Source organism: Nicotiana attenuata, unplaced genomic scaffold, assembly GCF_001879085.1.
Source record: "Nicotiana attenuata strain UT unplaced genomic scaffold, NIATTr2, whole genome shotgun sequence".
NCBI classification, from domain to species: Eukaryota; Viridiplantae; Streptophyta; class Magnoliopsida; order Solanales; family Solanaceae; genus Nicotiana; species Nicotiana attenuata.
Genome location: NW_017671131.1, coordinates 83,565 through 110,282, shown reverse-complemented (window position 1 = coordinate 110,282; position 26,718 = coordinate 83,565). Strand labels below are relative to the sequence as shown.

The 26,718-nt window shown below is 40.0% G+C and overlaps 1 protein-coding gene and 2 long non-coding RNA genes across 3 annotated transcripts; 2 read left to right on the top strand and 1 right to left on the bottom strand.

Moving 5' to 3' along the window:
* The first annotated feature begins 676 nt into the window (after nt 1–676).
* On the top strand, nt 677–1,534 carry LOC109206141. The gene is made up of 3 exons (XR_002064794.1): nt 677–767; nt 1,309–1,410; nt 1,510–1,534. It is a non-coding gene; the product is annotated as an uncharacterized LOC109206141 (long non-coding RNA).
* Nucleotides 1,535–1,727: 193 nt separating this feature from the next.
* Nucleotides 1,728–9,876, top strand: LOC109206140. Its single transcript, XR_002064793.1, has 4 exons — nt 1,728–1,811; nt 9,204–9,283; nt 9,374–9,458; nt 9,635–9,876. It is a non-coding gene; the product is annotated as an uncharacterized LOC109206140 (long non-coding RNA).
* Nucleotides 9,877–17,120: 7,244 nt separating this feature from the next.
* On the bottom strand, nt 17,121–20,283 carry LOC109206138 (vesicle-associated membrane protein 714-like). Its single transcript, XM_019368927.1, has 3 exons — nt 20,070–20,283; nt 18,448–18,617; nt 17,121–17,300 (listed from the first exon to the last, which is right to left on the bottom strand). The coding sequence occupies exons 1-3, from the start codon at nt 20,281–20,283 to the stop codon at nt 17,121–17,123; spliced, it is 564 nt and encodes a 187-aa protein (XP_019224472.1).
* Nucleotides 20,284–26,718: the final 6,435 nt, after the last annotated feature.

The following is a 26,718-nucleotide window of genomic DNA, read 5'->3' as shown; positions in this document are numbered from 1 at the left end:
TCGAAGCAAGCATATTGATACAAGGTATCACTTCATCAGAGATTGCATTGCTAAGAAGGAAGTCGGGCTCAAATATGTGATGTCTCATGATCAAGTTGCAAATATCTTCACAAAGCCTCTCAAGTTTGAAGATTTTCAGAGATTGAGATCTTGTCTTGGAATGAAGAAAAAAAATCAAAATTAAGGGAGAGATTTGTGGGGTCACTAAATAAAATAAACAAAAAGAAAATAAGAAAGAAAAAAAATGTGATTGGTTGAAACCATGGCAATAGTAGGCGGATGTAAGGTTGGGCGGTGGAACCAATTTCATAACCAATTTGCAATCTTGCAAATTGGCAAGTAGGCAACAGAACAACAGAACAGATTTTGATCGGTTTTGGCGAGCATTCGTTCAACTATAAATAGGGATGATGTTGCCTCATTTCAAACACACCAAAAAAGAGAGAGAAGCAACAGAGAGTTAGAGAGAGTAATACACAGATTGCAGTCTGTGAGATAAATAGTGAGTGGGAGTAATATTGTAGTGAGGTGTTTAAAATAAAGAGTATTTTTTCTTTCGAAGTTGTAGTAGTCTCTTGACACAACTAAGTTGTAATATTATAGTATTGTACTTTACCCCGTTAAAATATTTGGTGTCGTTGTTACTCTCTTGTGTTATTGTGATTTATCGTGGATATTGTTCCTGGGCGGGATTATTTATTTTTATTCCTAACAAGTGCTCGGTTTGGAACTGGGGAATGATTGCCATGAGAAATTTACTTCCTCCTGTAGGTCTCTCAACTTGATACTTCGCAATCTCCGTTTTTGGATGCTTAAATTCCATTGGGTGCAGAATTCGTCTTTATATATTTTAGAATAAAACTCCACCTGTGCGACTCACAAACTATAGCTGGTCTGAAATCTGAATAGGGATTGTGGTCTATTAACTGCTAGCGTAAAAGGTCAACTGTGATGAATTCTCCGAATAGTGGACCTGTAAGAGCTAGCAGAATCGACACCATTCATATAGTTCTTAATTGATTTCTTTTTTTCCTTTTTGTGTGTATGTCAGTGTGAGTATTGAAAGAGAAAGCAGAGAATCTTCGAAGCTCTGATTTTTTTTGTTTGTAAATAAAACATTCATTTCATTTTGTCTGCTTTGATCTTGATGTATCCAATAATAAGCCTTGAAATGCTGTTGACTCTTTACTATGTTTTCGATCTTGCTGTGTCCAATAATGAGCCTGGAAATACTGCTGCAGAATTTTCTTTCAACAGTATATCACACACTCAATAGGTGTTTTAATCACATTGTACAATATTCTGCAGGAATTCCTGAGGGATAGAAGCAAAGTGCAGCAGTTGGTTCAACTATTTGATCCAGTTGTTCGAGCCGTTGATGGCACAGCTGGAGAGGCAGTCTCAATGCGAGTTCATTCAGTTTTGATGCTGCTGAGAAATGCTAAAGATTGTCGAATCCTACTCGCAAAGAGTAAGCTCAGCAAGTTTGTTTTATCTTTTGTGAAACAGGTGGATTTAGAATGCTCAGATGGATAACATAATTGGTATATTTAGTCATAAAAGACTTTCTAGGTAAGTTATCCGTGTAAATACCTCTTACTTTTTTCAGTTGTTGATTGTCAAGTTACTATCTGTGGGACGTTCGAATCCTTGTGATTTTCTTGAGCGAATTTAATCAAGAATGTAATGAAAGCCAAAGGTTGTAAGCTTTAAACTGTTTCTTTTTCAGATCAGTGGGAATTTCAACAGCTGCATTTGCCCTTGCTATTCTTGAGGGAAGCACAAAACCTGGTGTCTGGTTTCCTGAAGAGGTATGTAATGATGAACCAACATACCCGTGATTTTCTTTTGGCAGAATAGGTAAAGACATCCCTAAACTTGATACTTTTTAATGAGTGTACACCGTAACTATACGTGATTTTAATTACCCCTATGCTTACTTTTTCTGATTTTATTACCCCCTAACCTGCCACATGTCAGTGGAAGTTGGTTCAAATGGCTGAGTGCGCGTGGGGGAGTATATTTTTTGCCACATTAGTTGAATATTTTCCTTTCCCAATCCTAGAACCATCCCTAACGGTAATAATTTCCCCCAACGGTAACAACCCCTATTTATTGGCTTCTTTCTAAGTCTTCAGCCACAATCTTCTCACAATCTTTGTCCAGCCAAATTCCATTTCCCCCTAAGATTTTGACTCTTATTTTTTGCCCAAATAACAGTTTTTTTACTTGGAAGATAGAAGATGAATGTTTATTGTAGATGTGGCAAGCCAGCTCCTTTAAAAGTTGTGTGGACTACTGCAAATCCTGTGCGACGATTCTTTGGATGTAGTCTTTATCCGAAGATAAATTCTCGTCGATTTTTTCAGTGGTATGAACCTCCATTTTCGGAGCAAGCAAACATTGTTATTTCGGGATTGTTGAAGAAGACTAACAAACTATCGAAGAGGGAAAGAATGCTAAAGTTTCTATTATTTTTCAGTTTACTTTTGAATCTGATTTTGCTCATATACAAATAATGGTTATCTGGTAGTATGTAATAGAAGTTAAGCAATATGATATGCTGCTCGACACTGCTATCCACAAAAACAACCAATCACAATCACAACATTTTGTCAACATAGCTGGTAATTTGACAAAGAAAGTCGGAATTTAACATCTAACAATAGAGTTAAACTATGCTGTCCATATACAGCTAGACATACACATGACAAACAAGTTCACAAAATAAAGTTTAGTACCACCATCAGTATTCACAAAAAACAGACACCCCATGAATTCAACTAAAACAGCTACCCCACGAATTCAACAAAAAAAGAAGTCTAGTATATCAAATACTACATCCAAACAGTAAAGAAATTCAAGTGGTCTTCTTGGAGGGTGATTTCCCCATAACCTTAGATCTTGTTTGTATTCCACCGGATTAGGACCTTGTCTTGATTCTAGCCATTGCAGCTTGGACTTGAAGTTGTCTTTGAGTCACAGCTTCCTTCCCTTTCCATTTCAAACCTTTAGAAGGCTTATATCCAATATCACCAGTAACATGGGTAGAATCAATTAAAGGGCCAGTATAAACCTTTCTGGCTGTAGGCAAACCATGCTGAGAACATTCAAACCAAAAGATATATTTCAAAGTTAGACAATAACATCATATAGTAAGTTAGACAATAAAATGTAAGGACAAAAAAAAATACACTTACATTAATACTTGTAAAACCAGATTGTGCAACAAATACACCATGTCCTTGAAGCCTAGGCCTCTTGTAGTGGCTTCTTGCCCTCCCCCCCCCCCCCGAAATTCAAATTTTCCTCCGGTACTTGTAGATGCATTGTCGATTCCTTTCTGCCTCTCTTTTGTGAAGTTTTTGTTGTTGATTGTTGTGAGTAATTAGTGGTGTATTATATGAGAAAATGAGGAATTAGCTCTTAGATAACTAAGAAGATAGTAATAAAGGAAGAAGGTAAGAAGGTACCTCTTGATTACTTGTTGGTCTTGTTGGACAACTCCTCATATTATGAGTACTTGCTTTGCAAATGGAGCATGTCATAGTTATTCCCTTCTTTGATAATTTTTCAGCCCTTTTTATTTCTCCAACTTCCTTTCTTCTATTTTTTTTGGCTTTCCAGGCATATTTTGAACTAGAGGAGGTAATACCTTGGGGTTACTGCTCTGCCACATATTTTGAATTACACAGATAGTTGTAAGTGGTTTTATAGCATTTGTGTCTTGGATTGTAAGTCTTGATTGTGACATTTGTACTCCTACCTTCCCTGCTAGCATACAACAACTAAGGACAACTAGTTTTGCACTTAACTCTGACTCTATGTGGCTCATTGGGATCCTTAACTAGCTGAATACCTTTCTTTATAGCATACTTGGTAACTGCTTCTCTAAATTCCTTCACATTCTCAAATACCAACCCTAATTGCCAAGTAACAATTTTGGCAGAAGGATCATAAACCACTCTATTTGTTTTTTTCCTTTCCCTTAACTGTCCCATATCATCTACATCATCATCAGATACAGGATCACCCTCCCCTTCCAGATCTGATTCAGATTCAAAACTATCTTGATTTGAACTATCATAGTAAGGCTCATCATCACCTCCTAATTTGTCTCTCATATTTTTTTTAGACTGATCTATGTTCTCATAACCATCATCAACTCCAACTTCACCTAAAAATCCATCAGGTTTTTCCTTCCTAAGTTTTCTCCTATTCTTTTGTCTATATTTCTTCATATCTTCTTTAACAACCCTCAACTCTTCATGGACATCACTTCCATAATCAAATGACCTCTCAGATTCATCACCAGATGCTATTTCTTCTTCTTCTCCAGCTGGTTCTACTTGTTGAGAATCAGCAACAATGTCCTCTACATCATCAGCAGCAGCAGATTCTTCTTCCTCTGAAGAGGAAGTCCAATCTATGGGTGAATCCTCTTCTTGAGTGGTATTCAAAGGAGTAGGTAACCCCAGATCTGGATTTGCAGCAGTAGTATTTAAAGAAGGACCACAGGGAACAAAAGATTCCCTATTGTCTTGTTGTGTGCTAGAAGATGCATTAAAAGGCTCACCCACGTGGCTTATTTGGCTACGCTCTATAGCATCGACCTCCTCAAATTGTGAGTCAGAAGAGACAAAAATGTCTATTGTGTCCCCATTGTTTAATAACATAGCAAGGTCCATTAAATCCCTATCTTTTGTTAATTCAACCAAACTGCCACCCTTAGCACTCATAATATAAGTTTTTCCTAACTTTCTAATCCCAAAATCCTTAGCATAATCAGATAACGCTGGTATTGACAAGTGGTCACAGTCGACATTAGTAACATGTTCAACCCTACCCCCAACATATAGAGGTCCTACCTCACTCAACAATATCCCACCAGTTTTCCATCTTAGATTCACATACTTAGTATCCATGGGACCCTACACAGCAATAAGAAAAAGGAAAAAACAACTCTCAAGACAGAAGTTTGTAAAATTATATACAGAAGATTACAAATAAACGGTAATCGGTAAAGACCCCCACAAATTAACAAACAACATAGAAGCCCTAATTTAACCCTAATCGGCATGCATGCAAAAGTCACAATCAACATAAAAGTCCTGATTTTACCCTAACAGAAAGAGGCACGCATACCTTCAAACTCAGAGTGAAAATAGTAGAAATATTGGCGAGAATCAAAGATACCCAGTAGCTTTTAGCTCCTCCACAGTAGCTTTTAGCAGCACCTCAACGGAGAACCTTATCGACTCACAAAATCAAGCTCAAGAACGCACAATCGTCTCTGTCATTGATGATGGGAGTGAAGCGGTGAACCCTAATTTTTCTATTTTATCGACCAAATGAACGATGGTAAAAGGGATGGGTTAAATTTAAGGGATTAATTTTCAAGGCGGGTCGGGTGTTCTAATTGGATAACCGAATTATTCCAATGTGTACAGCAACATCAACAAGCATTTACAGTATATGGCACGTGTATGCACGATAGAGAGGTTTACTAAGTTAGGGGATAATAAAATCCGAAAAAGTAAGCATAGGGGGGTAATTAAAATTACGTATAGTTAAGGTGTACACTCATTAAAAAGTGTCAAGTTTAGGGGTTTTTTTACGTATTCTGCCTTAACCTTTTCTTTTTCTTTATAAATAGTAGATTTCGGGTCCACTTGCACGCACCTCACTTATTCCATCAGGTTCTTCCTACTCCCACCAGTACATGTATCGAGTAACTCCATCCACCAAGGTTTAAGCAGATGAGAAAAAATCACTTAGTATTTTGTCTCTATTGATTTAACCATAATCTCCCGTGGTTTTCGTCATCCACTGCATACACTGCTAGGCAGGGCGGCTCTAAAGGCTTGGGCAATGAGGCCATCGCCTTAGGCCTCCAAAATTTGAAGGCCCCAATTTTTTTTAATTTCTTATTGTTATTACTATATATTATATAAATTATATAAATAATTACTATAAAGACAAGTGTTACAGTATATTTTTTTTTGTTATTTGATTGAGGTTATTTTATATCAATAAATTCATAAATTATGATAATTTTCTTCACGGATTAATTAGTATATTTGCTTCAGTTTCAATTTTAATTTTATCCTTTTTATATAGGAATTAAGTTATATATATCGACAACATAATGAATTTCTTGTAGAATGTTCTCTCAAACTGCATAAACACAAAAGCATTCATGCACCGGTTTTCTTATAGTGTAATTCGACATGTTATATTAGGTTATTTATAATTATTTTAGATATTCACCGACAAACGCTACTTAATAGAATGAACTACAATTATAGTTTAAATTGATCATATGGAGTAAAAATTTTTGACCCCATTAATGCTCAAAACTTAAGCTATTACGTTATTGTCACGACCCAGATTTCCCACCATCGAGATCATGATGGTGCCTAACTTTTCGGATGCTAGGAAAGCCAACGATTAAAGATTTAATACGCTAACCCTAGACCAAATCAGTAAATAACAGCAATTAAACCAAAACAGATTAAAGAGTGCAGAATTTCATAATAACCCAAGTGCTTATACACAACTACCCAGAAACTGGTGTCACAATTCACGACCTTATAAGAGTCACTACAAATACTGGCTGAAAGAAAGTACAACTGTCTTTGAATTAAAAGAAACAGTTAGCTAGAATAACTAGAAGGGGGCTCCAGGGTCTGCGAACGCCGGCAAATCTACCTTGGGTCTCATGTGGGTCTGAAAGCAGCAACTCAGCCCGGGTCAACACGGTCCTGTACCAAAATTTGCACAAAAAGTGTAGAGTACAGTATCAGTACAACCGACCCCATGTACTGGTAAGTGCCGAGCCTAACCTGCGAGGTAGTGACGGGGCTAGGACAAGACACATACATAAACCTGTGCAGTTAAACAACATGCTAGCAGAATAACAATTAATAGAAGCTAAGCAGAAATTAAGGGGGGGGGGGGTGAAACATGCTATGGGGGTACCAAAAATAAAGAATCACAGCAGTAAAGGAATTTAAACAGCTAGTACACTTTGTACCGGTAATAACAAGTAAACACAGCAAATGGAAAAGGCACGGCATCATCACCCTTCATGCTTTTACTCTCAACCTCACCAAACAATCAATAATAGAAACGTGCACGGCAACAACCTTCGTGCTTTACCACTCTTCCTTACAACATAAGTAATAGAAACGTGCATGACATCACCCTTCGTGCTTTATCACTCTACCTCACCAAAATAGAGACAACAATTATAGAGAGATAGAAATGGCAACAACAAGTCTTGCTTCAAATCTTAGTTCCACAATACCAATCTCAACTTTGGGTAAAAACCCCCATCAATACCAAATTCCATAAAACATGATAAGAAACTTCTCAACACATCGAATAAAGTAGTCTACACATGAACAATATGATAAAAATAAATACAATATTTCCAAGAATAAGACTCACACACATGTTATGACTCGACAACAACGTATAGATACTCGTCACCTCACCTATGCGTTGTACCCAACATCCAAACACGTAGCAAATAAGCAAATAACACCTAATCCCTCAAGCTAAGGTTAGCCACAACACTTACCTCGCTCATTCGGCCAAACTCAAGGCTCAATTACCGCTTTGCCTCTAGTATCCACCTCCAAACCACTCGTATCTAGCCACAATTAACTCAATATCATCAATTATTGCTAAAGAAATTAACTACAATTCATAAATTTAGTTTTACCAAACTTTTCCCAAAAAGTCAAAAACCGACCCCGGGTCCGCATGATCAAAACTCGAGGTTTGGACCAAAGCTCATTCACACATTCACCCCGAGCCCAAATATGTAATTAGTCTTGAAATAAGACCCCAAAATCTTCGTCGCGTTCGCGAAGGCGTTGCCCCCCTGGCCTTCGCGTTCGCAAGCCCTTGCTCGCGTTCGCGTAGAAGGAAGTCTGATCCCTCCCCCAGGTCCCCAATGCTTCGCGTTCGTGATGAGCCGGTCGCGTTCGCGAAGGGTAACGCCCCCATCACTCCGCGTTCGCGACTTGGCCTTTGCGTTCGCGTCACCCTGACCAGCCCACCTTTCGCATTCGCGAGAGTAGCTTCGCGAAAGAAAAGAAGGACACACCAGAACAGCTGTTGCGGCAAAAATACCAGATTTTCAAAGTTCAAAACATCCCGTTGCCTATCCAAAACTCACCCAAGCCCTCAGGGCTCCAAACCAAACATGCACACAAGTCTAAAAATATCGTACGAACTTACTCGCGTGATCAAATCTCCAAAATAACACCTAGAAATACGAATTTAGCACCAAATTGCATGAATTTTTCAAGAAAGTATTAAAACTTCTATTTTCTCAACCAAAGGTCCGAATCACGTCAAATCAATCCCGTTTCTCACCAAATTTTACAGATAAGGTATAAATATCATAACGGACCTGTACCGGGCTCCGGAACCAAAATACGGACCCGATACCAACAAGATCAATTGTTAACCAAAATTCTTAAAACCATTATAATTTCAGTCTTACAATTTTAATCAAAAATTCATTTCTCGGGTAGGGATCTCGGAATTCGATTCCGGGCATACGTCCAGCTCTCATATTGTACTACGGACCCAGCGGGATTGTCAGAACTCGGGTCCGGGTCCGTTTACCCAAAACGTTGACCGAAGTCAACAAAAATCAACTTTTTAGGCTAAAAATTATTATTTTTTTATCAATTTTCCACATAAAAGCTTTTCGGAAACACTCCCGGACTGTGCACGCAAATTGAGGAGAGATAAAAATGAGATTTTGAAGACCTTGAAACACGGAATCGAGTTCTAAAACATAAGATGACCCTTTGGATTATCACAATTATATACGTTTATTTCTTTTTCTTGTTTGTGATGATAGCCAAATCAAAATATGTAGGCCTCAACATCCGATAGTCCACCACTTTGTTTTTTGTACTCTTCTTCCAATTTTTGTATTTTTGAAATTCGCTTATTTTTGTCTTAAATGATTAATTTATTATTTAGAAAGTAAATTTTATTGTTAGTGTAAATATTTTTATAAAATAAATTTAAGGGCCTCTCAATATGATTTCGCCTTAGGCCGCAAGATCCATCGAGCGCCCCCTGCCGCTAGGCCATGCCCCTTGGGCGCAACATGCTCGTGAATTATTTTGAGTGTCAACTTCATATTTAAACATTATTTGGAGCTTTCTCTGCAGCCTGAAGGAATTGCAGTTGAAGCAAGGGAAGTTCTTCTCCAAAGAGCTTCGCAGGGAACTATAAACTTCATAATCAACAAGTATGCATTTATTTTTTTCGCATTTTTCTCTTGCAATGTGTGCTGCTTAAATTTTTAATATTTCAAATGTTACTTCTGGATTCTTCTTAGGGCTCCATGGATGGTAGAAACAAATCCTAAAGAACTCGGATTTGGAATTTATTCATAATTTCAGTATACAGATTTTACAGATCAAGTAAGTCTTCCTAAGTTTCATGCTGGTTCATAATATGTACCTTTTGCATTTCAAATTTATAAATATATGGAGGTAGACAACCTTGACACTTGTATTGAGCTGTTTTCTCGATTGTGTAAATATCTTTTACATCATCAATGCATAGAGCTTAAATTCATTTCTTTTTCCCTTTTCAGGCGTTGGGCGTGGAGCCAAAAAAGCAACCTCAACCTGAAGATTAAAAAGATTACATTGTCTTATACATTGAAAATGCAGATAAAACAATGAGATCTCATTTCATTGTCTACCTTTCCTTTTCTTTCCCCTAATTATCTTCTTTTACATAGCTGGAGTACAATTCTATTAGAGAAGTCTGCTGTATAACAATGTTAAGACACATTTGATAATTGTACATATTAAGCAGTTCCTTGTTGATGCATCTAAGTTGTGTTAATGTTTTACTTACCAATTCTTTGGACAATAACTACTTCCCTAAGGTTCGTGCACGATAACAACAACAAAAAACCCTGTGAAATCCCACAAGTGAGGTTTAGGGAGGATAATGTGCACGTAGACCTTACTCCTACCTTATGAAGGTAGAAAGGTTGTTTCTAATAGACCCTCGGCTCTCGTGCATGATAACCAGACTTACTAAAATTTAAGTAGAGGAAGACTCAATATATAACAGAAGTTAAACAAAGTGTTTAATGCCCAACACCAAGTTTGTCAAATGAAATTTCCAGGAAAGATGTTACATTGGCCAAAAATAAATCAAACAATTATCAAATTGCTCAAAAGGAATTGATTTTAATGTATTACAAACAACAGAAAACCCCACCCACAAGTCCAGATGCAATATTATAGAGCCCATAAACAAAGTTATTTTATATGAGGTCCTTATGTCCAAGCCTTGGTGGATAGAGTTACATAGTAACTGGGCTGGTGGGAAGTAGTAGGTCCACGGTGGAATTAGTCGAGGTGCGCTCAAGCTGGCCCGAGCACCACCGTTATCAATAAAGCAAATATGATAGAACTCATAAAAGTTACTCCACACTAAATATAAATGACCATCTTTCCACCTGCAGACGGTTATTTTCATCATAAGGACCAAAGGGATTCGCTCAGGCGCAGTACTTCAAATAATATCATCGTAGCAGGTAAGTTTGAAGTCAATCCTCTAAAGACTTTGCTAACTATAGGTTTGCGTTTTAACTTTTCAATTAATAAACTTCATGCCAAGTTTTTTGGTGGACAGTTATTTTATTCGCCATACTCCCAGATAATCTAATTCCCAAAAGATATCTCCAATGACAGTTTCTGTCTGTTTAACCAAAAAGTTACTAGAATATCTAAACGTATCTCACCAAATTTCATATAGAAAACTGCTGATATTGCTGAGGAAGCAAAAAGTTCTACTTTTGTGCCCATATACTTAGGCAAGGTAGACAGAAGTGCGAATATGGTTTCACAAGCTTCTAGGTAAGCTTGGGCCTAGAAGATGAGCCTGCTTTTGATGACAAGCTCAACTTGATGTTTTTCATCTAATTTCAAATTAGCAAAAAATATGGATCACAATATTGAATTAATTTTAAATACCTCACCTTTTTGACAAATTATAACTTTCTTATTTGCTTTAAAAAAGTATAAACATTATTAATCATAGAACTGTGATTCTTTGCCTCCAATTTCAAGATTTATGGCTAAGACAATCAAGGTAAATCCATATCAAACCACGCATCCATACACAAATATTCAGATGTATTACAGTGCAAAGGAAGTGAATTTAGATCAAATTTGGTCATGGAACAAAACATGGGCTCAGATATCAGCATCTTCATTCATTGGCTAGATTTAGTTGGATATCAAATGATCTTAACCCAATCTAGCAAAAGTTACTTTTCTTTCCTTTTTTAAGCAAAGTTTTTCTTCATAAAACTTTACAATTCCTTTTACTTAACCACATTTGTTTTAACAAAATAATTGGGATAAAAGCTAAGGAGCCTAATTGCAGCGACCAGCCAATACCTACTGCCATTATGTGCCGCGGACTGTCACCATCACCAGCCTTGGCAACTTTTTCAACTGTATTACTTACTCATGTAGAGACAAACTCCACATCAAGCTAACTGGGAATTCATGTGTGACGGGAGATTCATGACAGGTTGGATGGAGTGAGCATCTCAGCCAATGCAAGCTTTGAACAGTTAAAGGAGGCCATCTGCAACACCCTTACTTATTTTCTGTGTCGTTAGTGTTGGTGTTTTAAGACAATTTCTTTTGCTCTGCTGGTTTTGGGCTGTGTTTTCAGTCTTTGGATAATTTTTATTTTTTTTGTTGTGCTGTTTTTGGGCTGTTTTCCCAGCCGTTGGATGATTACTATAACTTTTCTGCTTCAATGCTATCTATTATGTTTAGTTCTTGTCTTGTTCCCTCTTTGCTGATGCCAAAAAGGGGGAGAAGGAGTATATGTTATATCTGTACAGGTACAACTTGCGGCAGAAGTCGACTCTATCTCAAACTAGTCAACTGCATACATTGAGGGGGAATATCATGGACTAGTCAACTGCATACATTGAGGGGGAGTAAAGCACATGGTGTTTACATTTATATATTATTTTGTCATCATAAAAAAGGGGGAGATTGTTAGATCCAATTTTAATGATGCAAATAATATACATATGCAGGAAATCAATTACAAGGAATCAAAAAGATACTACAAGACTGCTGGAGTCAATCCTGATGCCTAAGGAAAAAAATCAATCAACAAAGATTACAATACAATCAGCAAATTTGATTAATAAGGAAAGAATCCAATCAGCCAATCAATCAGCAAAGAGTAACGACCAGCTGCGATGGAGAGAATCAAGCAAGCCTAAACTTAAGGCACGAATCAACGCCAGCATCCCGGAAGATCGAAGATTCTGTAAAGATTGGTACGCGACTAATTTCGGAAGAACCAACAATAAAGAGCAAGTCTTCATTACATGCATCTGCTGAAGGAAGGAAATCAAGGGAAAGCAACGGCCAGCTATCTTATTCTTGAAAAGAATCAATCTCTTTCCAAGGATCAAATCTCTTGGGTTGTCAAGCCTCGACCTTCATCAAAGTATTTATACCCAGCCTTAAACCCTAGTCAGACATACTTTGATCGAACCAAAAACCACTCTCTTTATTCTACTGCAAACAAACATTGTAGTTCACTAAGATCTGCTGTGTAACAAGTCAGAGAAAAAAAGGAGAGTATAACACTGGTGAGGCATTGTATCAAAAGAAACGAGTGCTAGAGAAACGTTGTTGTCAATTCACTTCAACTGTACTCGGAGAAACACATTTACTAAAAGAGAACTCCCTTGCAACCCAAGGGGACTGGACTAGGATTCACATTGAATCCGAACCAGTATAAAATCCTGGTGTCTTTAATTCCTGCATTTACTTTCTGTCATTATAACTGTTAAGTTATTATATCTAGTCGACTACTAGATTAATTAGTCGACTAATAAGCGATTAAGTTTAAATATTTACAATTCACCTCTTGTACTTTCAAGAATAACTACAACTATATAGAAAAAGACACAAAGTGTTCATTCCTTTTTGTACAGCATTTTCGTTTGAGATAAAATTGTCACTGTTTTTACTATGGAAGCATAAGCAGTTGTACAGTTTACTTAGATTGTTTGGCGTTAAACAAAATATGAAGATGACCAATTATTTAACTTATGGAAAAAGGATGAATTGCTTCCCTAATTTATTTTTGGAACGAAATGGATAACCTGAATTAGAGGCATTCAGAATGCTATGGGGAGCAAAATTAAATAAAGAAGGAAGCAAAATTGGAAAACCTTTAATAACGATATAGTTAAAAAGAATATCTGGATTGAAAGCAAAAACCTTTTGTAGAGCTCATCTAAGGTCCCATGTGTATGGGTCAAAATCTGACCGTAGTGGTCGCTCACAATAGGAATGATGAGGGGTCGACCAAGTTGGGATCCCGCCCAGGTGACGAATAGCAAAGAACACCTCGGCCATCCTCGGGGTCAAATCATCGAAAGCATGTTGGTCAAACACCATTGAATAGAAGTCCTAGGAACTGTAGCAGGTAAGCTCAGAAGTAGGGGGGACTTTTTTTCGAGAGAAAAAAGGACAACAAACAAGGGAGGAGAAAGAGAAACACGAGGAAAGAAGAATCTCTCACGGATGAAGAGTTGCTTCACTTTTTCCTCTTTACCCCTTTATTTATAATTCTTTTTGGCTTCAGATGTAAGCCATCTCTCGTGTTTGATGAAAAATTATCACATCAATAATCTAATATGTTCCTACCTTTCGTTATTTCTCGCTGTATAAGTTTGGATCTGGAGTTAATTATGCTTGGCTAAGATTTACCTTCTTTATTATTGATAATTGAAGTTGGCAAAAGAGTCTTAAATATTTTGCTCAAACACCATGCAGATTCATCTTCTTAGACAAATTAAAACGAGCCCTAGACACATGCACCCGATGTGTAAAAAAGCTAAAATCAAAAAGACAAATAAAAGAAAAGGAAACTGAAACTCAAACTTAGAAAAATTAACTTCTTCAATCTTGGTGGACTGATAAGTCGGGATTTTAACATGTTTTATGCTCCTACTTGCCTGTGCTTTGGTTATGAATTGCTACAAAATAGTTCCAAAATGCTCACAAGTTGTACTTGATTGCAGGTTTGAACGACAAAGAGACAAATGTCAAAGATCGGCTCAAAAAGGAGTAAAACCTGCTCAAGTGTCAAAGACTAAGTAAGTTGAGGAAAAGAGAACCTAGTGCGGACCGCCCAAATGTGAATGCGGCCGCACTAGGAGATTCAGAGGATGGCATATTCAGTGGAAGTGCTATGCGGCCGCGGTTGGATTCTCGCGGTCCGCGGTCAGGCTACGCGGCCGCTTCACACTTTTGTGCGGTCCGCGTGAACGAGATTCAGAGAGTTGAAATTTTGGCAAATTCAAGCAATGCGCTCCGCGCTCCTTTATGTGCGGCCGCGCTGCATTTCCACGCGGTCCGCGGTCCTCAACCTCAGAGAAGCAGAAACCAGAAGTCCAAGAGCCAGTGCGGCTGCGGTCCTTTTTGCGCGGTCCGCACTGACCCCGCAGGGGTATTTTTGTCCAGTTTTTTCAGCTTAGTATAAATAGAACATTCTACCATTTTTAGGTCAAGTTTTATGTTCTGAACGCAGCTGAGCTCGTGAGACTCGATATTATAGCCATTTTTGGCACTATTGCTCTTTATTATTGTAGTTTCTTCTTAGTAATTAATTAATATGCTTAGTTCTTCATCTATTTCTTCAATTTCTGTACCTAGCATGAGTAGCTAAACCCATTAGCTAGGGTTGTGGCTCAACCCTAGTGTGGGTAATTGATGGGTGTTGCCATCTAAGGTTAGATTAATATTGGGTGTTTGTTATTTGGGTTGATTTTAGGTTTTAATTAAGGATTGGTGGTTGCAAACACTGATTCTAGCTTTGTGGGTCTACCCCTTCTTGAGAAAGAGAGTCCATGACCCCAAAATTGACCCAACAAGGAATTGGGATGGACTCATGAGAAATGATAGTCCCAGTTAACGGGTTAAATCTTGAGAGAGTAATTACCCTACTTGAACCCTAGTTGCTTGGTCTAATTGGCCTACCCAATTGGTCTCGAGAGAGTCAATTGGGCAAAATCATTCTCTCTACCGAGAGGTGTGAGAGTGGGTACGATTGTGCAACGGTTATAGCATAAGCCCCAAATATGTCAATCTATCCTTAGTAGTTTTCACCCGTTAAATAACCACCTAGGTGATGCCATGACCCTAGTGCCTTTCTCTATATTAAATACAACTTAGCAATATTCTCGTAGCATAATTTAGCTTTAATCATTAGTTTTATAATAGTAGTTATAAAAATAAATNGTTTTCTTAAGGCCACGGTTCTTTCCGAGGATGAAATATTGTGTGAACCGGGTGGCTCTTCCCGATGATGGATGGAGTGACAACCTTCTTAAGGGTTTGAGTCCGTTTCTTTGATTTTTCTTTTGTTTTTGATAGGTGTAGTTAAGGGCACCTCAAGCAAAGCTTCACTTGGGCCTAGCACATTTGCCTTTGATCCCATGGTCAAAGACATAATGTTGTGTTTAGGATGGTGAAAGTCGTGGCTTTGAGACTCTTGCGTTGACCAAACAATCATCATGTGGTCTTTTCGGACCATTTTGTGCTTGAATCATAACTAAGGTCGTTGTGGGCCCTCGACTCGATGTCTTTAGCAATCCCCTAGCGTGTATGGTGAGGAATCGAATTGTGAGTCCAAGTCCCGAGCCAATGGTCTAGAACTTGCCCTGAATGTTTGTTGAGGCGAAATCCTAGGTGAAATTTGACTTGAGAAGTGATTATAGGCTCTCCTTGATCCGAATGTTAAGATGAACAATTCCATAGCCTACCAAAGAGATGATCCCTAGTTAACCCTTTTGAGTCTTAAACCTTTTTCTTTCAAGAACCAATGCTACAAGCCTATACCCGTTCTAAATGATTACCCTCTCTTGGCACCCAAATCTTCCCTTGAGTAATGACAAATGTCTAAGTTTGAGGGGAGAGACAAGAAAGGAAACAAAATGGTAGGAAGGTACAAAAGCAAAAGAAAAAGGAAGGCAATGAAAAAGCAAGAAAAGAAAGAAAAAGACAAAAAGAAATTCCAATGTGAACAAGAATAAAAAGGGATTCAAGGAAAATAAAAGTAAAAAAGGTGTGGAAAAGTAGAAAAAGGAGAAATGTTTTAAATTGCATAAGAAAGAGTGACAATGTGTCTCTCTAACCCCTTGTAAAGAAGTGAAATACTCAAAAGAGTCACGAAACTTGTGCCAAAATGAATCAAAAGAAGTGCTTAAGGGAAGATTGAACATACTTGAATAAAAACATGTCCTACCCTTACCCAAAAGCCTTCACAATGACTCCACAAAAGCCCTATAGGATCTTGAGTTGAAGGAAACCTACATTAGTTGATACTTACATAAGGGGAAAGCATATGGTACCTAGAGCCGGACTTGTGACCTTCTTCTTGAGAGAGATGAGTGAAACTCCATCAACCTCGATTTGTGTGTTAATACTCTAAAAGGTGAGGTTCGTTTAGGGAGAGTTGAGGATGTGTGAGTTTGGGTTCCACAATGATCAAAGTAATTGAGAGAAGTTCTTTGATGAAATGTGTCAACTCTTAAGGCTCTTGTGTCACACTTGATCCATGGTTTTTCAAAATTTTAATGTGTTAATGATGCATTCGTATTGAGGGCAATTGTTATTCCCAATTGATGCTTGTTGAGGTTGCTTTAGGATAGCTGGAATTACTTGGATTTTCCTTTAAGGGGTGGGTCTTATTTTGTTTGCTTGAGGACAAGCAAAGGTTTAAGTTTGGGGGAGTTGATAAGTCGGGATTTTAACATGTTTTATGCTCCTACTTGCCTGTGCTTTGGTTATGAATTGCTACAAAATAGTCCCAAAATGCTCACAAGATGTACTTGATTGTAGGTTTGATCGACAAAGCGACGAATGTCAAAGATCGGCTTAAAAAGGAGTGAAATCTGCTCAAGTGTCAAAGACTAAGTAAGTTGAGGAAAAGAGAACCTAGTGCGGACCGCGCAAATGTGAATGCGGCCGCACTAGGAGATTCAGAGGATGGCATATTCAGTGGAAGTGCTACGAGGCCGCGGTTTGATTCTCGCGATCCGCGGTCAGGCTACGCGGCCGCTTCACACTTTTGTGCGGTCCGCGTGAACGAGATTCAGAGAGTTGAAATGTTGGCAAATTCAAGCAATGCGCTCCGCGCTCCTTTATGTGCGGCCACGCTGCATTTCCACGCGGTCCGCGGTCCTCAACCTCAGAGAAGAAGAAACCAGAAGTCCAAGAGCCAGTGCGGCCGCGGTCCTTTTGGCGCGGTCCGCACTGACCCCGCAGGGGTATTTTTGTCCAGTTTTTCCAGCTTAGTATAAATAGAACATTTTACCATTTTTAGGTCAAGTTTTATGTTCTGAACACAGCTGAGCTCGTGAGACTTGATATTATAGCCATTTTTGGCACTATTGCTCTTTATTATTGTAGTTTCTTCTTAGTAATTAATTAATATGCTAAGTTCTTCATCTATTTCTTCAATTTCTGTACCTAGCATGAGTAGCTAAACCCATTAGCTAGGGTTGTGGCTCAACCCTAGTGTGGATAATTGATGGGTGTTGCCATCTAAGGTTAGATTGATATTGGGTGTTTGTTATTTGGGTTGATTTTAGGTTTTAATTAAGGATTGATGGTTGCAAACACTGATTCTAGCTTTGTGGGTCTACCCCTTCTTGAGAAAGAGAGTCCATGACCCCAAAATTGACCCAACAAGGAATTGGGATGGACTCATGAGAAATGATAGTCCCAGTTAACGGGTTAAACCTCGAGAGAGTAATCACCCTACTTGAACCCTAGTTGCTTGATCTAATTGGCCTACCCAATTGGTCTAGAGAGATTCAATAGGGCAAAATCACTCTCTCTACCGAGAGGTGTGAGAGTGGGTACAATTGTGCAACGGTTATAGCATAAGCCCCAAATATGTCAATCCATCCTTATTAACATCTACCCGTCAATTAGCCACCTAGGTGATGCCATGACCCTAGTGCCTTTCTCTACATTAAATACAACTTAGCAATATTCTCGTAGCATAATTTAGCTTTAATCATTAGTTTTATAATAGTAGTTATAAAAATAAATAAAAAAACAAGAATGTTTGAAGTGACATTAGGAGTACAAACACATCTCTAGACTAGACAGAAAATCCAACTCCATTATTAGCTCCCTGTGGAAATTCGATCCCGAACCACTATTTAGGTAAAAACTATTGCGACCCGCTCTTCCTATCTTAGTGTAGGATCGAGTCGGCAGCGATCATGGACCTACAGACTAAATATACTTATCTTGTCTTGAATGGTAAAAATAGTAAAGATACTTGCCTCGCCAACTCCCCCCCCCCCCCCCCCCCCCCGACGACACGATTCAGTGTATCTGCACTAGGATTACTTGAATAAAACTCCATGTACTGATGTAAGACCCTAGAGAATTCATCATTCATGGCATAAGCAGGAGCATAAGACGCCACCTTAGCGTAGTTCTTCATGAACCTCATCTGAATATCTTCCAAGTATGAGAATGGAATCCTTCCTAAATAAGAAAGAATTGTTAATGATAGATGACAAAGGGTGCACAGTGGTAGTAATAACCATTAATCTCCCCTAGGATCCAAACATTCATGATGGTAGAAGAGACAAACATATGAAATATGTGCATATTACTTCCTATCAGAAACCAGAGAAAGAATGAACAAAGTTTTCTTTCACTCTCTCCTTTAATTCCCTTTTGTCGATTCTCCCTTCCGTTCTCTTTCTCTATCATAGTTCAGGTCAAAGAAACCAATAGTAAAATTACTGAAGTCTTACTTTCCAACACCCACTTGACTAAAACAGAAAATAGCGTCTGAAACTCTAGCTCCTACCAGCCACCTAATCATCTACCTAGTGACATAGGTAGCTTGTTGCCTCGTTCAGTTAGAAGATTTGATAAGTGCCTCCTTTTGGAGCAAAAGTCTATGCAGATCATATTTTTCCAAAATGAGCAACTGCACATATACAGCAAGTACCCTGAGTACTCTGACGAATTGACCTTCTTTTTGGCATTGAAGTCGTGAATTCTTTTCCAAGGCAGAACTAGCAAGACCATTAACAACAAACACATAGCAAGCTGGGAAAAAACCCAACACCAACAAACTCCTCTCGACTAAATCCCTCCATCGGAAAATGTCACTGTTTATCGGTAAGTTAAATGTGTGTAGGTAATTGAATACTCTTGATATATGGAAAACCTCTAGAACAATGGTTCAAAGAGTTAAAACATTTAAGTGTGTTAAAAGAACAAAAATTTAAGTGTGGTTTTGTGTTAAGGCCTCATCAGCATATATTCTTTGCCTTTTCTTGAATCCCGTACAGAAAAATCCCAGATCACCCTCTCCACCCCACTACTCAAGCCCCCAATTGATTCTAGCAGATCAGTGGACAAATTTAGGAATCAAGGACAAATTGAGAAGGAGTCCTAGTTACAAGAATTCAAAGAACCAAGAAACACAATCAGAATGAATGTCATAGTTACACCAATATAAATGAACCAAGAGCAACATCCCAAACAACATATAGAAAAAGGAAACACTTAAGAAGCTGAACATTCCAATGTTTTTGAATTTCTTTTTATCACAGCACTGTCCGGATACCAACTGATTCCTAAATCCTACCAGTACCTGTACAAGATAACTCTACCAACAAATGCTTTGGCAGACGATAAGAGTGCACATAGTGTCTTATTACGCTATTCTACTACTTCGCCATCCCATGGAACTTCTATTCTCACAGGTGAGGTTGGCTTTTTGGTCCCTTTACTTTCATGTCAAAGACATTCAATCCCAGCAACGTCTAGGTACTAATACCAAGTCACTAATTTCAAATATATGCACCAAATTGCACACTAGCCTAGATATCACAACACACAATTAGCTCAAAAAGTTCCGAATTTGCAAATTCTACCAAATCCTCCAAATCAGAAAAGGAAGAAACATTTTTAACTTACTTCCAAAGGTATCATTAGCCATACAGAGGAAGGAAATGCCTTCTGATCTAAGGATATGAAAGATATAGCGATCTTGAGAGAAGCAAAGCCTTGACTCTGTTTCACTTGGAAGCTTCTCCAATATTCGCCGTGCCACCGCGCCAGTGTTTCCAGTCACCGCACTAAACTCCGCCAGAACCGTCGTCCTGGCCACTACAGCATAGAGTATCGCCATGTCAGCACCCCCCCCCCCCCTTGTATTCTACTTCTATAGAGTTATATCTTCTACTGTTGAAAATGAAGGATTCAGCTGTAGATTTTGGAATTGTTCGGTGTTCGAGAGAGACGGCGGTGGTGTCACTGGGAAGTCCACGGCGGTTTTGGGTGGTCGTTGAAAATCAGTAAAAAAATTGGAACAACCGGTTGGCTAAATTTGAATGATGTGGGCGTTTGGACGTAAGAATTATAAAATTACAAAATAAGTGAAATTTTTTATCAAGGGAATTGAAGTGATTTGAAAATTAGAATTGTGTTTGTCATTAATATAATTTGGAGTCGTTTTTGAATATTTATGAGTAATTTGAAGTTAAAATTTAAAAAATTAACTTTTTGGAGTTTTTTAAAATTTTCATGAGAAAACATTGATTACGTAAAAACGTAAAAAGAAATCGAAAAAAATGAAATTTATTTTATGCCAAACGGCCACATATTTTGTACTCTCTAAATTAACAACAGCAATAACAATTCCAGCATAAGAGATTTGAGGAGGGTAATATGTACGCATACCTTATTCCCACCTTGAGAAGGTGAAAATGTTATTTTCGATAGACGATCGGCTCAAGGAGGAGAGATGAAAAGAAAGTAGTAGCAACAAGCACTAATAACGACAAGATGATAAGCGAAAGATACATCATGCAGTAATAGAAATTTAAGAATAATAGAATACAAGACTAAAACTAATATTGCTGGTATGGTAAAGAAAAACGATCGACTACCTACTCCTCCACCCTAACTTTCGACTTCCACACCCTCATATCAAGGGGCATATCCTCGGTAAGTTGAAGCAATATCATATCCTACCTAATCACCTCTCCCCAATACTTTTTTAGCCTGCCTCCAGCTCATCTCAGACCCACCAAGGCCAACATCCAACACCTCGTTATTGGGACATCTGTGTTTATCCTCTTTATACGCTTAAATCATCTAAGTCCCACTTCCCGCATCTTTTCCTTTACGGGAGCCACTTCCACCCTGTACCTAATTCTTCATTTCTAATCTTATCTATCCTGGTATGTCGCACATCCATCTCAAGATCTTTATTTTTGTTCCTTTCATCTTCTGGATATGTGAGTTCTTGATTAGTCAACACTCTGCTCCATACAATATAGTCAGTCTAATCACTTTATAAAACTTACCTTTAAGTTGTAATGGCACTGTGACGATGCGACCCGTCGTCTCATGAGTTACCGCTCCGTCCCCCCCCCTCCCATTTCAGCTTCTTTATGCTTCGTTATCCGTGTTTTATGTGGTTGAGTTGATTGGGTTGAGTTCGGAGTGAATTTGGTAAGAAATGAGACACTTAGTCTCTTTAAGGAAGGCTTAGTTTGGAAAAGTCAACCGGATGTTGACTTATGCCTTAGATGGCTCGGATGTGATTTCCGATGATTCGGTTAGCTTCGGGGGATGATTTGTGACTTAAGAGTGTGATCGAAGTGGTTTTGGAGGTCCGGTGTAGAATTAGGCTTGAATTGGCGAAGTTAGTATTTTGGCGATTTCCGGTTGATAGGTGAAATTTTGATCCGAGGGTCGGAATGGAATTCCGAGAGTTACTATAGCTTCTTTATGTGATTTGGGATGTGTGTGTAAAATTTCAGGTCATTTGGATGTGGTTTGGTTGGATTTTTGATCAAAAGCGTGTTTCGGAAGTTTTTAGAAAAAACTTAGGCTTGAATTCGATGTGAATTGATGGTTTTGGTGTTGTTTGAGGTGTTTTGATAATTGGAACAAGTTTGGATGAGGTTTTAGGATGTGTTGGTGCTTTTGGTTGAGGTCCCGGGGGCCTCGGGGTGATTTCGGATGGCTAACGGAGAGTTTGGAGACTTAAGGAATTGCAGGTTATATGTTGCATCTGGTGTTTTCGCACCTGCGGCTTGGGAACCGCAGGTGCGGTGCCACACGTGCGAGAGGAAGGCCGCAGATGCGAAGTTGAGCCTGGGAAGCAGTTTCCGCAGAAGCGGTCAATGGGGCTGCATCTGCGAAGCCGCAGATGCGGAAATTCTGTCGCAGAAGCGACTTTTGGGGTTTAAATGAGAAACAGCAGGAGCGGTTGGTTGGACCGCAAATGCGGTACCACAGGTTCGGAAAAGGGGCCGCAGATGCGAAAACCCCTGGGCAGAATGTATAAATGGTTCTTCATCGCGATTTTTGAAGGGTTTATTCATTTTAACTTCCGACTTAAAGCTTTTTGGGCGACATTGAAGAGGGATTTCAAGGGAACTTCGATAAGGTAAGGATTTTAGACCTAAAACACAATTCTATGGTGATATTTCATGAATTAGCACGGAAAATTTAGGGATTATGGACTAAAAATGGAGGTTTAGTGCTTGAGATTAAGAGGGTTTAAATTGGGAATTTGAGGGGTCAATTGGACTCTGATTCTTGTGTTTTTGATATGTATGAACTCGTGGAGAGATAAGGAACCCGTTGATGTGAAAATTTCTGAGTCGGGGCTCAGGTTTTTGCTAATTTCGAGATTTTTGATATTTTTCGATTGTTTTCGCTTGGGCTTTGTTCCCTTATCATATTGTGACGTATTCGCTCTGGTTTTGGTCAGATTTGACGCGCGAGGAGGCCGATTTGAGAGGCAAGGGCATAGCGAGCTAGAGCTTTGGCCGGTTTGAGGTGAGTAATGATTGTAAATGATGTCCTGAGGGTTTGAAACCCCGGATTTGCACAATGTGGTGCTACGTTGAGGTGAGACACATGCTGTACGGTGAGCCGTGGGGTCCATTTCTACTGGGGATTGTGACTTGGTTCGTCCCGATTGATGATTTCATCGCATTTTTGTCTGAGATTTAATTATTATCATTATGATTTGTGCTAGTTGCAATGTTTGGGGCCTTGTGCCGACTTGTAGAACCCTTAGGGGCATTATGACTGATTTTCCTCACTTTACTTATTAAAAATCATATCCTCAGTCATGTTTCTATTTGTTTAAAACAATGTGAACCGGTTTTATCAATGCTAAATCCTAAATAAGGGAAAAATGAGGGCTGAGATCCCTACCTTATATTATTGTGCCCGAGAAACTGTGAGTAAAATGACTGAGATGGGTTGAGAACCCAATAGTGAGGATGTTATATATGTTATGGATCGGGCTGCGTGCCGCAGCAAATGTTTATGTGGATCGGGCTGCGTGCCGCATTGATATAGCGCTTGGGGTGTAGGAGCCTCTCCAGGAGTCTGCACACCCCTAGTGAGCGCAGTCGACTATTTATATGGATCGGGCTATGCCCCACAGCGATGTACGGATCGGGCTGCACGCCGCAACGGTTATTTAATTTTGATTATTATGAGAGATATATGGTTACTTGTACGAGGAACGGAATTATACTTGTTAATTTCCTGATAAACTACCTGTCTTACCTGATCTAAGGATATTTCACTTGACTTATTCACTATTTTTGCTACTTTGAGTTGATTTACTGCTTGATATAGAACTCCTTAGTGCCTTTACGTGATTTCTTTCTGTCAGCCATTATTTGTGATTATTACTCACTGGGTCGGAGTACTCACATTACTCCATGCACCTTGCGTGCAGATCCAGGTGTTCCCGAGGCATAGAGAGAGCTTTCTTGCTGTTCATCATTTACCGGAGTCATCGAGGTAGCTGCATGGCGTCCGCAGACCCGATTTCTCCTTCTACCTTCTTTATTTTAAGTATTCTTAGACTATCTTTGTATTAGGCTGTTTAAAGGCTTGTGATAGAGGCTCTTGGCTTGTGACACCAGATCGGTGGGCTATATAGTGATGTTATTATGATTTCTGCACATTTTATCTACTGTTTCAGACTTCTATTTATGTTGAATTGGTACTTAAACCTTGTTAGTTGTTAATGAACCCTATAAAAGAGGGGTTGTGATTGATAACTGGTCGGGCTTTCCTAGCAATGTGTTGGGCGCCATAACGACCGGGGTTGGAATCGTGACAAGTTGGCATCAGAGCCTAGGTTACCTTGGTCTCGCAAGTCATGAGCCGGTTTAGTAGAGTCTCGTGGATCGGTACGGAGACGTCTGTATTTATCCTCGAGAGGTTGCAGAACCTTTAGGAAAACTTCATATTCTTTAAATTCTTGTCGTGTGAACTTGTCGATCCAAGTACTAAACTTCTCTTTATTCTATTCTCTCACAGATGGTGAGGACTCGCGCTACCGAACGAGGTGGACGACCACCAGTACCACCCACTGAGGCCACCAGAGGCCGTGGATGCGATCGTGGACGTGGTAAAGGCAGAGTAGTGAGGGCAGCACCTGTTAATGCACCAGCTGCCCCAGCTCCGGATCAGACTCCAGCAGCACCAGTTCAGGCACCAGCTGTGCCCATCGTGATTCCAGGTCTACAGGAGACCTTGACACAGATCTTGACAGTTTGCACTAGCCTGGCTCAGGCAGTTTCAGCCACCACAGCAGCAGCTACTTTGCGGGCCGGGGGAGGCAACCCGACCCCCGCTGCTCGCACACCTGAGCAGGTAGTGCAGGGACTACAGACGCCAGAGGCACCTCCAGCTCAGCCGGTTGCACCAGTGCAGGAGTTCAGGGTTCCAGTCATGCCAGAGGATGAGCAGCGTCGTCTCGAGAGGTTTGGTAGACTCGAGCCTCCGACATACAGTGGTGCTGAGGGCGAGGATGCCCAGGGTTTTCTTGACAGGTGTCAGCGGATGCTCCGTACAGCAGGGATTCTTGAGTCTAGTGGTGTGGCATTTACCACCTTTCAGTTTACTGGGGCTGCCTTCACGTGGTGGGAGGCGTATGAGAGGCGTAGGCTGGTTGGTGCAGCGCCTTTGACTTGGCAGGAGTTCTCCACTCTCTTCTTGGAGAAGTATGTACCGCAGTCCCGCAGGGAGGAGCTGCATAGGCAGTTTGAGTGGCTACGGCAGGGAGATATGACTGTGTCTCAGTATGAGGCAAGGTATTCTGAGTTGGCTCGTCATGCCGCCTGGATGGTCCCGACAGATCGTGAGAGGATCAAGAGGTTTGTGGATGGACTTAATTACCATCTCCGTGTTCTGATGACTAGAGAGAGAGTTTAGGGTATTTCATTTGAGGAGGTGGTTGATATCGCTCGTGAGATTGAGACGGCGCGCCGGCAGGATAGAGAGGAGAGGGAGGCCAAGAGGCCTCGAGGTTCTGGCAATTTCAGTGGTGCTCCGTCTAGGGGCCAGTTCCAGCATGGTAGAGGCCGTTCTTTCAGGACCGCTCATTCGGCCCGTCCAGAGTATCGTGGGGAATCTTCAGGTCGTGGTTATCATGGTTCTCAGCAGGGTCAGCCTTCACTTAGCGCCCTTCTAGCCCAGAGTTCATCTCGTGCGACCCGGCCAGTCTTCTCATGAGTTACCGCTCCGTTTCCCCCATTTTCAGCTTCTTTATGCTTCAATATCCGTATCTGATGTGACCGAGTTGGTTTGGAGAGGTTTTGGTAAGAAATGAGACACTTAGTCTCTTTAAGGAAGGTTTGGTTTTGAAAAGTCAACCGGATGTTGACTTGTGTGTTAGAGGGCTCGGATGTGATTTCCGGTGATTCGGTTAGCTTCGGGGGATGATTTGTGACTTAGGAGTGTGATCGGAAGTGGTTTTGGAGGCCCGGTGTAGAATTAGTCTTGAATTGGCGAAGTTAGTATTTTGGCAAATTCCGGTTGATAGGTGAAATTTTGATCCGAGGGTCGGAATGGAATTCCGAGAGTTGCTGTAGCTTCGTTATGTGATTTGAGATGTGTGTGTAAAATTTCAGGTCATTCGGAGGTGATTTGGTTGGGTTTTTGATCAAATGCGTGTTTCGGAAGTTTTAGAAGAACTTAGGCTTGAATTCGATGAGAATTGATGGTTTTAGTGTTGTTTGAGGTGTTTTGGTGATTGGAAAAAGTTTGGTTGATGCTTTAGGATGTGTTGGTGCTTTTGGTTGAGGTCCCGGGGGCCTCGAGGTGATTTCGGATGGCTAACGGGAGGTTTTGAACTTGGAAGAAATTGCAGATTTTCACCTCAGCTGTTGCAGGTTTTTAATGCTTCGCGATCGCGTGAGGTCCCACGCGATCGCATAGAAGGAATTTGAGAGGCAGCAGATTTATTCATCGCGTTCGCAGTGGAGTGTTCGCGGTCGCAGAGAGTCAGGTGGTAAAGCTTCGCGTTCGCAGGAGTCCCTCCGCGTTCGCATAAGAGGATTCGAGGGTCAGGGGCCATTGAACTTCGCGTTCGCGGCCTGGAGTACGCGTTCGCGTAGTTTGAAGGAAGGCATCATCGCGTTCGCGGGCCTGAGGTCGTGTTCGCATAGAACATTTTGGGGGGCTTGGGAATTTGCTCTCCGCGATCGCGTGCCTAGGGCCGCGATCGCATAGAAGAAAACCGGAGCTGGGCAGAATAGTTTTTAAAACATTTCCTCCGCGAGCTAAGTCATATTTT

Coding starts and splice junctions, on each gene's coding strand:
- LOC109206138 (XM_019368927.1), bottom strand. CDS start 20,283: ATGGCGATACTCTATGCTGTAGTGGCCAGGACGACGGTTCTGGCGGAG. Junction 18,618..20,069: donor GGCTAATGATACCTTTGGAA/GTAAGTTAAAAA, acceptor TTTCTTATTTAG/GAAGGATTCCATTCTCATAC. Junction 17,301..18,447: donor GTGCAGATACACTGAATCGT/GTCGTCGGGGGG, acceptor TTCTTCTCTGAG/GTTGAGGACCGCGGACCGCG.